General features: G+C 44.8%; 1 protein-coding gene across 1 annotated transcript; it reads right to left on the bottom strand.

The window, feature by feature from the left end:
- Window positions 1-1,831: 1,831 nt before the first annotated feature.
- On the bottom strand, window positions 1,832-13,982 carry LOC105892487 (pyruvate kinase PKM-like). Its single transcript, XM_031564682.1, has 11 exons — window positions 13,945-13,982; window positions 12,171-12,334; window positions 11,335-11,426; window positions 10,330-10,461; window positions 9,837-10,023; window positions 9,278-9,548; window positions 8,832-8,982; window positions 6,414-6,566; window positions 4,469-4,635; window positions 2,474-2,655; window positions 1,832-2,314 (listed from the first exon to the last, which is right to left on the bottom strand). The coding sequence occupies exons 2-11, from the start codon at window positions 12,322-12,324 to the stop codon at window positions 2,208-2,210; spliced, it is 1,596 nt and encodes a 531-aa protein (XP_031420542.1). The 5' UTR covers window positions 12,325-12,334; window positions 13,945-13,982; the 3' UTR covers window positions 1,832-2,207.
- Between the last annotated feature and the right edge of the window lie 264 nt (window positions 13,983-14,246).

Raw genomic sequence — 14,246 nt, 5'->3', positions numbered from 1 at the left:
CGGAGCAACGAGAAATTGAGCGCACTTGCATGAGCAATGCTCATTGAGCACCACACTCCACCCTCTCCTCTCTCAATTACACTCATTTTATCATGTTAATGAATATAAATCGGCCTGGGCCACCTCTGTTTTCCAACTGAGACAAAATGGCAAAGCAAGCAGCAAATCTACCAAAATAGGCAAGTGCAAGGTGGAAGGTAGCAGGTGCTCTTATCCGATGTGAAGGCAAGAAAACAAACGTGTCATGTTGCATTAATAACAAAAGAGAACAGCTTGAGTGGCAGCGTGTGGCGGTGGCTATGAATGCGGTGGGGTCAGACTGAGCCGCACGACGTAACCCTCAGTCAGCCAGGGAGTTGGCGAGGGCATTTAGTAGCCATTTAACCGGGTAACCACGGTGTTTTGATGAGTGGCCGAACCATATATCAAAATAACTGCACACATAAATTAAAAATGTATTAATTATCAAATAAATTGTGTTCCAAGAAGCCAGCCATCACACGCCCCGCCGCCTAAAGATACATTAATCATGAGTTTATCCATGCCACCTTGCCGCTATATTACTCAGTCGTATTTCTGCATCACATATCATTTGCACTTTCTATTAACAAATTCAAATTGTACTTCCGACGACGCTTTTATGTGCGGGCAGCCAATCGCTCCGCTGACCCTCATCGCACTCTAAAGCCCAGTTACTTCCAAGAGGACAACTCTTGGGCATCTGAAACGGTTGATAGGCCAGTCATCATCAAAAAATCGGCACCGTCTCTAAATAGGCTACATGTTATGTTCGCCTTTGATTCTGTCATTGGCAATATCCTCTAATAAGACTACAGCTGCGATTGTTATTAGACTCCGTATTGCATAGCATAGCATAGTATTTGCGCATGTTTATATGTCAATTTCTTTAACTGCATACACCTCCGTGTGTTATTATTTCCAAGAAGGCCAATGTGTCACTACTGTGCAAATAATTGTGAAGGCCTACAGACTCGTAAACTAGTAATGTTAGTAGTTGCGCTGCATATCCTCTAGGTGACGCCAACTGACAAAAAACATATATGTGCGTACACCAGACTGGTTATAGAAGATGAAGAAGAATAGAAAAGCCTTTATGGTCATTGTATTTGCATAGAACGAAATTTGGCATTGGCACTTGATAAGGATATTATTTAAGGATGGTGACGCCCAAATGGTTTACTTCCTGTGTTGAGTGCACTAGCTGAGATGAATAGGAATGGCAATCCAAATATTCTGGTCTCTAGTCTGCTCATCTAGGTTTTTTCCAAATTCTTATTTTGCCTTTCTTTGTATTTTATTTCATGACTTCTGTATCTGTGTTTTTTGTCATTCCTATCTATTGTTTCCGTCTGCTGTAACCTGTGATATCCTGTCGTGTTCTGTATTTTATTTTAACACTGACAATGGGCTCTTCTAACTAGAGATTTTGATGCCAGTGAAGACACCCTTTGTAAATAGGAAACACTTTACTAACTGAAGTAATGTCTTACATCCATAGACAGAACATATTGCCAAACCGTTTACTTCTCTGAATTTAAACAAACGCCTTTAGAACTGTAACAAGAGTATACGTCTACATATGTGCATCAGCTGTGTGAGAGTGTGAGCATTATCCTTCATGAAATCCGGTATGTACGGCGCAAATGACCTTTCCATGGAAATTCCAAGCTTACGTCGTTCCCTGACAAATGAAATGCTTGATCACTTTCTTATGAGTCCTATTTAGGGTCATGTGAAAGTCTCATTACCCGTAATTCTGGCAGTAGTGAAAGAGTGAACGAGAGACAGAGAGAGAGACATTACTGCAGGTGTGGTCATCTCTTTAATAGGTGGATGTCCAGTGGCACCAAGGCATCACAGCATGTGTTCAGTCTCAGTGTGTCAGTCAAGTGAAACCTGAATGGGGAGGCAAGAGGTCAATGGAGGGGGAGGTCGACAAAAACTCCCAGTGGTCTTCCGTGTTCTTCACAGTTCCCTGGGTCTTCACAGTTCCAAGCACAACGAAGACACACACTCACACACACATGTTTGGCATTCCCACAAGCCACCTGGGAAAAACGCCAGGGTTACAGGTCCTTAGACTTCAAGTGTCTGTTTAACAGCAGGAGTCTCAGAGAGACTCATGGTTTCTTCTTATGGGGGAGTTCTGGGGGGGGGGGAAGAGCGGTTCTGTCCATAGGTAACGCTCAAGGCACCAGAACAACACGCATGGTGTTGGAGTAGCCGGAGCCTGGACGCCAGCCGGTGACAACGATCACCACATCCCCAGACTTGAAGTACTTGCGGTGCTTGCCTGGAGAGAAAAGAGGGGGTTGGATTTTATACCTTAACCGCCAGTACACAAAATAATACAAATCTAACCCAGATGTACAAACAGGTAACTAAGACCCTTAGCAATGGGCTCCTTTATGTCATTGGCTAATCCCATGGAAACTGAGCACTGGACCCTTACCCAGCTCCATGGCGAACATGACGCGCTGGTCGACGTCCTCTGCCCAGACATCGTGGGCGGGCTTGTTGTAGAAGACGGGCTTGACGCTGCGGTACATGTGGCACTGGCGGGCGGTCATCTCGTTACGGGTCACGGCCATGATGAGTGAACGGGGCCTGTACCTGGACAGCATGTGAGCAGACCTGTGGAGGGACAGGAGGGAGGAGTCAGACACACCTGAGACTACACCAGACCTGTGACTTACCTGAGACTACACTACCACAAAGACTACACCACACCTGAAACTACACTACCACAAAGACTACACCACACCTGAAACTACACTACCACAGAGACTACACCACACCTGTAACTTACCTGTGACTACACTACCACAGAGACTACACCACACCTGTAACTTACCTAAGACTACACTACCACAGAGACTACACCACACCTGTGACTTACCTGAGACTACACTACCACAGAGACTACACCACACCTGAGACTACACTACCACAGAGACTACACCACACCTGAGACTACACCACACCTGAGACTACACTACCACAGAGACTACACCACACCTGTGACTACACTACCACAGAGACTACACTACCACAGAGACTACACCACACCTGAGACTACACTACCACAGAGACTACACCACACCTGAGACTACAATACCACAGAGACTACACCACACCTGAGACTACACTACCACAGAGACTACACCACACCTGTGAATACACTACCACAGAGACTACACCACACCTGTGACTACACTACCACAGAGACTACACCACACCTGTGACTACACTACCACAGAGACTACACCACACCTGTGACTTACCTGAGACTACACTACCACAGAGACTACAACCACACCTGAGACTACACTACCACAGAGACTACACCACACCTTTGACTACACTACCACAGAGACTACACCACACCTGTGACTTACCTGTGATTACACTACCACAGAGACTACACCACACCTACGACTTACCAGAAACTACACTACCACAGAGACTACATTATACTTGAGACTAAACTTCACCAGAGACATACCTGACACTACATCTGAAACAACACTACATCAGTATCCTATTCACCTGTACTGCTCTTCGGCAAGGACACACAAGAGAGGAATATAACATTCACCCTTGCAACCCTCAGAGCAAACTATGCAACTTAACTACATACATGCACCTGTGTAGGAAAATATAGCATGGCGCCTTGGCTGCAACCCCTGGGTGCAAATACTGATGACAGCACTGCAAAATGTCTTTACTCCACTGGGAGTCATTCTGGGTCAAAGGATCAGCTGAGAAATGAGCAACACCTTCAAGTGCCAGTTTAAGTCTCACAAAATAGCACCAGTCAATGCACGTGTGTGTGTGTGTGTGTGTGAACATGTGCGTGTGTGTATGTGTGCATGTAAATGTGAAGGTGTTTTAAATTTGCCTGACTACGTGGTTCCTGACAGAGAAGCTCATGACAAATGAACTGATGTTAAAATTAACTCTGCGATGTCAGGGGTCATAGCCCAGGAATGGTCACAGTGTGGATTTCTTGCTCTGTCACGGCACTGTGGCACTCCGTAAGGCAGTGATGGATAGCATGAGCGTGTTTGTGTGTGTGTGTGTGTGTGTGTGTGTGTGTGTGTGTGTGTGTGTGTGTGTGTGTGTATGAGAAAGAGAAAAAGTGCATATGTGTGTTTGGCATGCATGTGTGCTGTCTGACCTGCCGGATTTGGTGAGAGTGCTAATGTGTTTATCCGTGTGTGTGTATGTGTTCATGTGTTTGGTGTGTGCGCATGTGCACGTGTGTGTGTTTGTTTATCTGTGCGTACGTGTGTGTGTGTGTGTGTATCTGTGTATGTGTGTGAGTATGTGTGTGTGTGTGTGTGTGTGTGCACGTGTGTGTGTGTTTGTTCATGTGTGCGCACGTGTGCATGTGTATGTGTGTATATGTGTATATGTGTGTGCATGTGTGGGTGTGCTCTCTGACCTGCCAGATTTGGTGAGGACGACGATGGCGCTGGCACAGCACTTGAAGGAGGCCTCCACAGCGCCCATGGCAACGGACTCGGTGGGGTCGCGGGTCAGGTGGGAGGTGCGGCGCAGCTCTTCAAACAGCTGCCTGTGGAACATGGCTGCCTCTGCCTCACGGCAAATCTGAACAGAGAGAGAGAGACACGCACACAGACATGAGGCCAAAGCACTTTTAATATCATACTTTAAGTCATGCATTTCAACATACTGAACATATTACAACACTGTTGTAGTTTTTTTCTCATAGGCTATGATCGCCTGGGTGATGTTTCAATCAAAAAACACCTGCACTGATTGTCATATTAACTGATTCATATTTATCCCTTGATGTAATTTGGTCAGGGTGTAGGATGTTGATTAATACCTATGGTGGAACATAACACAAAAACCTGACATTCAGGCAGACCAAACTACATTCCTTTGTACATTCACGCAGACCAAAGCTGCCCCTGATCTGAAAACCGAGCCAGTCCTCGGCTAAATCCAGGACGGACTAAAGCAGGAGACGTGAGCCAAAGTGTCTTAAGTGTTGAGTTGAGTGATGCGTGGGGGCGGAGGAAAAATGACGGACCTTCAGATATTTGACATTAGCTGAATGCACAGGGGGTTGGAGTCAGAGATCCAGAGTAACGCATCGCAGGCCACTGACACGATACATAACACACTCTCTCAGCTCATGACACAAACCAGCATGCAACAGGAACTGTTCAGAGGGGGTGTGGGAAACACTGGGTCAAGACAAGAGCTCAAAAACATCAGCAAACACACAATGACACATTGGTAAACGGTTAATAACACTAGCAAATAGCGAAAAACAGTTAGTAAAACACAAAATGACACATTGGTAAACGGTTAATAACACTAGCAAATAGCGAAATACAATTAGTAAAACACACAATGACACATTGGTAAACGGTTAATAACACTAGCAAATAGCGAAATACAATTAGTAAAACACACAATGACACATTGGTAAACGGTTAATAACACTAGCAAATAGCGAAATACAATTAGTAAAACACACAATGACACATTGGTAAACGGTTAATAACACTAGCAAATAGCGAAAAACAATTAGTAAAACACACAATGACACATTGGTAAACGGTTAATAACATTAGAAAATAGCGAAATACAATTAGTAAAACACACAATGACACATTGGTAAACGGTTAATAACACTAGCAAATAGCGAAATACACTTAGTAAAACACACAATGACACATTGGTAAACGGTTAATAACACTAGCAAATAGCGAAATACACATAGTAAAACACACAAGTAGTGAAATTACACTACAGAACATACAAGCACATGTTGTGTACATGTTTCTTTCTGTAAGTAGTTACCCAGAAGTAAAGTAAAGTACGTTAGTGCGACATTAACTCCTACTTGCATAGCTACAGACACAGCTACATGTCCATTCTACATGCTCAGTGTCAAACTGTCCAGGTTTCAGTCCACCTGGTTTGCCACGATGAGAAACTCATGCTTTTACACTGAACAAGCTCTGGAAACTCATGCTTTTACACTGAACAAGCTCTGGAAACTCATGCTTTTACACTGGACAAGCTCTGGAAACTCATGCTTTTACACTGAACAAGCTCTGGACTTGAAATCCAGTGGCAATTACAATGTGTTTGTGATAGATGTCATTCTTTCTATGCAGTCTTAAAGAAGTCACCTGTATTGGTATGTGAAACCACTCATCCCAATTCTAACGCCCCCCCCCTCCCTACACCCCTCCCCACACCCCCTAGTGGCCAAGCTCACATATAACAGGGCAAGCACCAGAGGGTTGTAAATCACTGCATGTATTCATGGCAAGGGTCCTGGGCACTCCTGCTGAGCTAACTAGGCTCACACACACACACACACACACACACACACACACACTCACCTTGTGCTGCATGCGGACGGACTCCACGGGGTAATCTCCCTTGGCTGTCTCTCCGCAGAGCATGAGGCAGTCAGCGCCATCCAGAACGGCGTTGGCCACGTCACAGCTCTCTGCACGAGTGGGACGGGGCTTCTTCACCATGCTCTCCAACATCTGCCACACACAATGTAGAATTACCCAATCAAGCAAGATATAGTAGATGATCATGGCCAAAACCCTGATCGTAGCATTATCATGATCTCACCATCCTTACCATCTAGATCGTCACTAACAACACTGCAAAGCTATCTAGATCATCATGTAAAACATGGCAAGGATATCTAGAACGTCACGTAAAAAACGGCAAGGTTATCTCCATCATGACTCTACCACACTGCTAGGTTATCTCCATCATGACTCTACCACACTGCTAGGCTATCTCCATCCTAGCTCTACCACACTGCTAGGCTATCATGACTCTTCCACACTGCTAGGCTATCATGACTCTACCACACTGCTAGGCTATCTCCATCCTAGCTCTACCACACTGCTAGGCTATCATGACTCTACCACACTGCTAGGCTATCATGACTCTACCACACTGCTAGGCTATCTGCATCATAGCTCTACCACACTGCTAGGCTATCTCCATCATGACTCTACCACACTGCTAGGCTATCATGACTCTTCCACACTGCTAGGCTATCATGACTCTACCACACTGCTAGGTTATCTCCATCATGACTCTACCACACTGCTAGGCTATCTCCATCATAGCTCTACCACACTGCTAGGCTATCTCCATCCTAGCTCTACCACACTGCTAGGCTATCATGACTCTTCCACACTGCTAGGCTATCATGACTCTACCACACTGCTAGGCTATCTCCATCCTAGCTCTACCACACTGCTAGGCTATCATGACTCTACCACACTGCTAGGCTATCTGCATCATAGCTCTACCACACTGCTAGGCTATCTCCATCATGACTCTACCACACTGCTAGGCTATCTCCATCATGACTCTACCACACTGCTAGGCTATCATGACTCTTCCACACTGCTAGGCTATCATGACTCTACCACACTGCTAGGCTATCTGCATCATAGCTCTACCACACTGCTAGGCTATCTGCATCATAGCTCTACCACACTGCTAGGCTAGCTCCATCATGACTCTACCACACTGCTAGGCTATCTGCATCATAGCTCTACCACACTGCTAGGCTATCACGACTCTACCACACTGTTAGGCTATCATGACTCTACCACACTGCTAGGCTATCTCCATCATGGCTCTACCACACTGCTAGGCTATCATGACTCTACCACACTGCTAGGCTATCTCCATCCTAGCTCTACCACACTGCTAGGCTATCCCCATCATAGCTCTACCACACTGCTAGGCTATCGTGACTCTACTACACTGCTAGGCTATCATGACTCTTCCACACTGCTAGGCTATCCCCATCATAGCTCTACCACACTGCTAGGCTATCGTGACTCTACCACACTGCTAGGCTATCATGACTCTACCACACTGCTAGGCTATCATGACTCTACCACACTGCTAGGCTATCATGGCTCTATCACACTGCTAGGCTATCTCCATCATAGCTCTACCACACTGCTAGGCTATCTCCATCATAGCTCTACCACACTGCTAGGCTATCATGACTCTACCACACTGCTAAGCTCTCCATCATGACTCTACCACACTGCTAGGCTATCTCCATCATAGCTCTACCACACTGCTAGGCTATCATGACTCTACCACACTGCTAGGTTATCTCCATCCTAGCTCTACCACACTGCTAGGCTATCATGACTCTACCACACTGCTAGGCTATCTCCATCATGACTCTACCACACTGCTAGGCTATCGCCATCATGACTCTACCACACTGCTAGGCTATCATGACTCTACCACACTGCTAGGCTATCTCCATCCTAGCTCTACCACACTGCTAGGCTATCTCCATCAGAGCTCTACCACACTGCTAGGCTATCATGACTCTACCACACTGCTAGGCTATCCCCATCCTAGCTCTACCACACTGCTAGGCTATCCCCATCCTAGCTCTACCACACTGCTAGGCTATCTCCATCATAGCTCTACCACACTGCTAGGCTATCATGACTCTACCACACTGCTAGGCTATCTCCATCATGGCTCTACCACACTGCTAGGCTATCATGGCTCTACCACACTGCTAGGCTATCTCCATCATGGCTCTACCACACTGCTAGGCTATCATGGCTCTATCACACTGCTAGGCTATCTCCATCATGACTCTACCACACTGCTAGGCTATCCCCATCCTAGCTCTACCACACTGCTAGGCTATCTGCATCATAGCTCTACCACACTGCTAGGCTATCTGCATCATGGCTTTACCACAGTACTACATTATTGGTGGATTTCAGGCATTAGCTCACCTGCATGGCACAAATAACAGGCTTGCCCATTCTGTTGCAGCGGCCAATCATCATCTTCTGAGCCAGGAACACCTTCTCGATAGGCATCTCGATGCCCAGGTTGCCACGGGCGACCATGATGCCATCGCTAGCCTCCATGATCTCGTCAAACCTGTGCAGACATGGAGATACAGCCTCTGTGAGTCTCACTGACTGAGTCAATGTCTGTAGTTTAATCATCTACTCACTGAGCCAAATTGTTGATAACTCCTAATGTTTTATAACTTGACTGCACTACTATACTCAATGGATAGTTATTTCCTTATTAAATAAAATTCCCTGTTTGGAAACCAGATTGTCTCCTTTGGTAACCTTGTCAACTCATTTGCTAGTTGGTTACATCTTTTTCTAAAACTGACAAGAATTATTTAATCAGTATTCATCAATGTTAATGGAGAGAGACCTACTTGCGGCAGCCCTCGTGATTCTCGATCTTGCTGAAGATCTTGATGTCCTTGCCCTTCTCGCCCATGGCCTTCCTGACAGCGTGCACGTCAGCGGCCTTGCACACAAAGGAGGCGTACACCATGTCGATGCCCTGCTCCACAGCAAACTGCAGGTCCTTCACGTCCCTCTCGGACACGGCAGGCAGGTCCCAGGCAGCCCCGCGCACGTTCACGCCCTTCTTGCTGCCCAGCATACCGCCATTCTCAATATCACACTCCAGGAAGTCAGCACCTGAGGACAGGTGCACAGGTATAGGTAAGGCCAGGGACAAGGAAGTAGGAGGAGGAAGATATTACGCAGTCTGGTAGCAAAATTATAAACAAAAATGACTTGATCAAGTCTTTTGTTAACAACTAGAGGGGCAGAGGCTTGAGGCATTGCTTTCAATTATGCTTTTCTGAAAATTAAAAAATCTAAAGCTAATCCATGTTTGTCTTTATGAGAGCTGGCTTCATCTCTGGCTTCATGGCTTCATCTCACAATGGAACCATGTTTCATGTGTGAAGGCGAGTGACTTACCAACTTCCTTGACCTTGAGGCAGATGAGGCCATTGTCGATGTAGACGTGCTTGCCAACCTGCACCAGCTTGGGCATGTCCTTGTAGCCCACCCACAGGTTCTTCTCATCACAGTTCTCCTTGAATGAGTCATCCATGGTCAGCTTGATTGTCTCGCCCTTGACCAGCTTGACCTCCTCGGTGGCACTCTACAGGACATGGGTTACAGATGACACGGATAGTAAATGACCTCAGGTAGGGTTATATAATGGTGTTGGCTAACAGTGTTAGCGGCTCATTTTCAATGGAGTTAGCTGCTAACATCATAAACCCATCAGTGTGAACGGCTAATTCTGTTTACATATCAGTGTTAATTGCTAATGTGCTAATGTAACACAGATAATGACGGTAGCTGCTACACACAACAGTGTTAGCAGGCTAACATAATGCGGAGTGGTGTGATAAGGATAAAAAAAGAAGGGGTGGTCAGAAAGACAAACTGAGGGAGCACTTACGCCCTTAATGAGGCCAGTCCTGACGCAGGGGCCTTTGGTGTCCATGGCGATGGCAACAGGCCTGTAATCAACAGTTCCAGGTTGGAAGCTCTCGGCAGCTTCACGAATGAACTGAATGGTTTCAGCGTGGTACTGCAGACACAAGGATAGCATGGATCAGACATAACCCACACGTCAGACATGTCACATCAACTATTGCTGTAATGGTATTCAAGGGTTCATAAATATAAATAGTGGATCTAGGAGTCTGTCTAAACCTTGACCTAACCTTTGTTTTCAGATTTTAAAAGTAAATATTAACTGAAGTGTATGTGTCCTCATTCTAGCTGAAATGGTAGTTGTCTGTGAATGATTAATAACAGGATGTGGTGCTAGTTTGAACATTTGTGAGGACCAAACTCACTTGATTTTTCAATTCTCTTCACACAGTGAAGAGCAACTCTAGGGTACACGAGTGAATGGACTTTAATGAGGACGGGTGTCTGTGCAACTGCCTGCACTAAAATAGCTCAGCAGACTGCTATGCTGGAGGCATCCTCATGCAGAGCAGTAGTTGCTGTAATACAGGAGGGTACATTTCCGACACCTATGTCATAAGGCCACTGCCAGGGAGGCCTTATGAGGTGGTACAGTCCTGGGCACTTATACATGTATGCATATGAGATGACCTGTGTGCTCAAGCACGTTTGTATGTTGGATGCCTATCTAAGCAAATATCCGGTCATAAATAATCTAAAAATAACCTCTGCTGGATAGACACCTGGGGAACTTTTGGCTCCTATCAGGTCCTTGACCTTGACCTACATCTGATACCTGATGGTCTGATTTATTAGCTCAATACTATTATCTGATACCTGCTGATCTGATTTATTAGCTCAATACTATTATCTGAAACCTGGGGGTCTGATTTATTTGCTCAATACTATTATCTGATACCTGCTGATCTGATTTATAGCTCAGTGCCATCAGTGAGTTGGACTGAGTCTGATTGGAAGACATGCTCACCTCGTGAGTTCCGTGAGAGAAGTTCATGCGTGCAACGTTCATCCCAGCCTGGATCATCTCCTTCAGCACATCCACTGAGCGAGAAGCTGGCCCTATGGAGACACATGGGAAAGATGCATCTCTCTGTCTGAGAACAGTCTCCCTGTCAACTCCCTGTCGATGAGATGCACCTTCCTGCACAAACAGTGATATTCCTGTGCTACGACTTTATTTACCATTCAGAGCATTTTTTTCAGCATCATTTCGTAATATTTTGTCAACTTCTTAGTTTTGTAATATTACTTAACAAAGCAGTCACCTCTAAGTGCCTAAATGGGTTAATAATTAACAAACGCAAAGGGGAAGCAGCAGCACTACCCAGAGCTATATGTCACTTTCAGGAATACACTTAAGGGAGCTGTTAGGAATACACTTTAGGGAGCTGTTAGAAATACACTTAAGGGAGCTGTTAGTTGGTGCTAACTCACTTTTAAGAATACACTTAAGGGAGCTGCTAGGAATACTCTTAAGAGAGCTGCATAGGAATAATCTTAAGAGAGCTGCTAGTTGGTGGTAACAGTTGCAAAACGAAATTCCATCATGGGTCACAACATAAAAAAATACTGACACTGTGACTTCATTGTCGGGCCCTTACAGGCATTCAAGTTCAACATGAATTCTTTGGGGTCAGTACACAGATGTATGGGCTGTACACCATGACCAAGGAAGATTACAGTGATGGAAGAAAAAAGAATCGAATGGAGTAGTCGATGGAAACTGAAGTGAGCGAAGGACAACGCCACATACGGCCATCTCAGGCATTATGTTATCAAGGGAGACACTGAAGAGCTACTGACCAATGGTGCAGACCATGCCTGTGCTGCGGAACACAGAGGGCTCGGAGTCGATGTCCAGCAGGCACATGTGCTCCAGGTAGGTGTCGGCCATGGCTGCGTGGAGCTGCTGGTGCTGGATGAAGGCAGAGCCCATGTCTTTCATCTTCTGTGCCATGGTCGGAGTCCTGAGGACGAAAACCACAGGTCAAGAGAGCATTGACTAGTTCCCCCTTAATCTCTGAGAACGTAAACCACAGGTCAGGAGAGCGTTGACTAGTTCCCCCTTAAACTCTGCACAGACTCCTCTGCATCTAAGGGGAAATGTTCATTGAACAGAATGTTTCAGGAGTTTCTAAATTCCGCTTTGGGACACAAGAGGCTGTGACTGAGGATATTTGAATATCAAGCAATATATAAGTTCTAAACTCTAAGGCTCACAAATAAACAACCAGTTTCCCTTATATGTGCTCGATCTCTGACAGTTTACTTGCACAGAGGAAAAGTCTAGCGTTTTTACCAAGAAGCAAAGCCTATACAGTTATCACAAATACCTTAATCCAGTGTGTTTATAAAGTATTTATAAAGTCCATAAAACAGGAGTGCATGTCCCATCAGCAGTGAGTTATGATAATGCCATCTTTGTCTCTGAGAGGGGCGTGAGTCCCAGCACGGATATTTCAGAAGCTTGTTCATAACAGTTGCACACATTCCCTTTCCCAGCTGTCAGATCAGTGGGAGGGACTAGATCAGATGACAGCAGATAATGCAGTTTGTCTTGATTTAGGACATAGCCCACATTCAGTACAGCGTGTTCATTACATTTACATTTACATTTAGTCATTTAGCAGACGCTTTTGTCCAAAGCGACGTACAAGGGAGAGAAGGTTCACAATGGTTCACTGGCCATAAGGTAAGCATAGAACACAATGTAACTGTAGACAGGGCTAAATTATTTTTCACTTTAGAGAAGGAAAAGTTTGATCTCCAGTCTTGCAGTTGTGCAAAATAGGTCCCAGTAAGAGTATTTGATGGATGGGTCTTTCATTCATTGAATTAGTCCTGCTTTAGTAATTTGAAAATGCAAATTCTTTGGCAAGGTAAAGTCTTTGGCAGTCACAAAAACAAGACACTTTACATACATTTTGATTACAACTCAACCATTACACAAATTACACATCCTGTTTTGTATACAAAGACAAACTGCAAAGTGCTATACATACAAATCAAGCTTTCAGTGACCCCACTCCACAGTTCTCTGCACTCCCTTGACTGTTCTCAACAGATTTGATTCCATCACTACTCTTAACATCCATATTTTGCATCCCTTTCCATCATCAGCCTCCACAGAATGAATATGATATTTCCCTGACATTAATTAATATAAGAAATGAATATGACATTTCCCTGAAGTTAATTAAGATAAGAAATGAATATGACATTTCCCTGAAGTTGCTGGGTGAACCAACATTCCCAGGTGGGGAGTTGGTATGTCACACAATCAAAATTACTCACTTAATGTAAAATTTGATGATGCTGTTAAAAGTAACAATAATTTTACTGTATGTGTTTCTAAAATGTCATAAGCATAATTTAGGGGTACTATTCTTCCTAGGCTACAATGTCTGAAATTCTTCCATTCCCATTGATGTGAATTCCTGTTCCTGACTTTTTCTCCTGGTTTTGCATCAGTAATGCATCTTAAATCTTAAATGAATGCCCAACAATGCTTTAAGACCACAGCTAAAAGAAATGAAGAGATGATAGCTAGATGTCATCCTAATTGGCTGGTTCTTACCTTTGCTGATGAACGCTTGCAGGGACCTGTGCGCGCTGCGTCCGAACCCCGGCTGAAGTTAATCTCTAAACTAACTGGCACTACTTTCTGTGAGAGAGCGCGCTGTATGCTTCCGCGAGGAAAACAAAACAGAAGGTGTTTTAAAACGTAGCACAGCAAATGTGTTTCTGATTTTAAAAAGTGTTCAGATTTTAGGACACTCATCACCATATCAAGAAATATATCATAAATCGCCAATTTGGCCCGCATTATTAACGCTTTCATAGCGTCAAGGACTATTTTCTAACGAATCCCCAATTACC

Source organism: Clupea harengus, chromosome 3 (assembly GCF_900700415.2).
Source record: "Clupea harengus chromosome 3, Ch_v2.0.2, whole genome shotgun sequence".
Lineage (NCBI taxonomy): Eukaryota > Metazoa > Chordata > Actinopteri > Clupeiformes > Clupeidae > Clupea > Clupea harengus.
Note: the sequence above shows the minus strand (reverse complement) of the source record. Positions and strands in the feature narration are given on the sequence as shown.

What these genes read in the sequence shown, in the direction of transcription:
- LOC105892487 (XM_031564682.1), bottom strand. Translation starts at nt 12,324, where the DNA reads ATGGCACAGAAGATGAAAGACATGGGCTCTGCCTTCATCCAGCACCAG. An exon ending in CCTCAAGGTCAAGGAAGTTG is followed by an intron (nt 9,549 to 9,836) that starts GTAAGTCACTCG and finishes ACCTGTCCTCAG; the next exon opens with GTGCTGACTTCCTGGAGTGT. An exon ending in CCGTCCGCATGCAGCACAAG is followed by an intron (nt 4,636 to 6,413) that starts GTGAGTGTGTGT and finishes CTCTCTGTTCAG; the next exon opens with ATTTGCCGTGAGGCAGAGGC.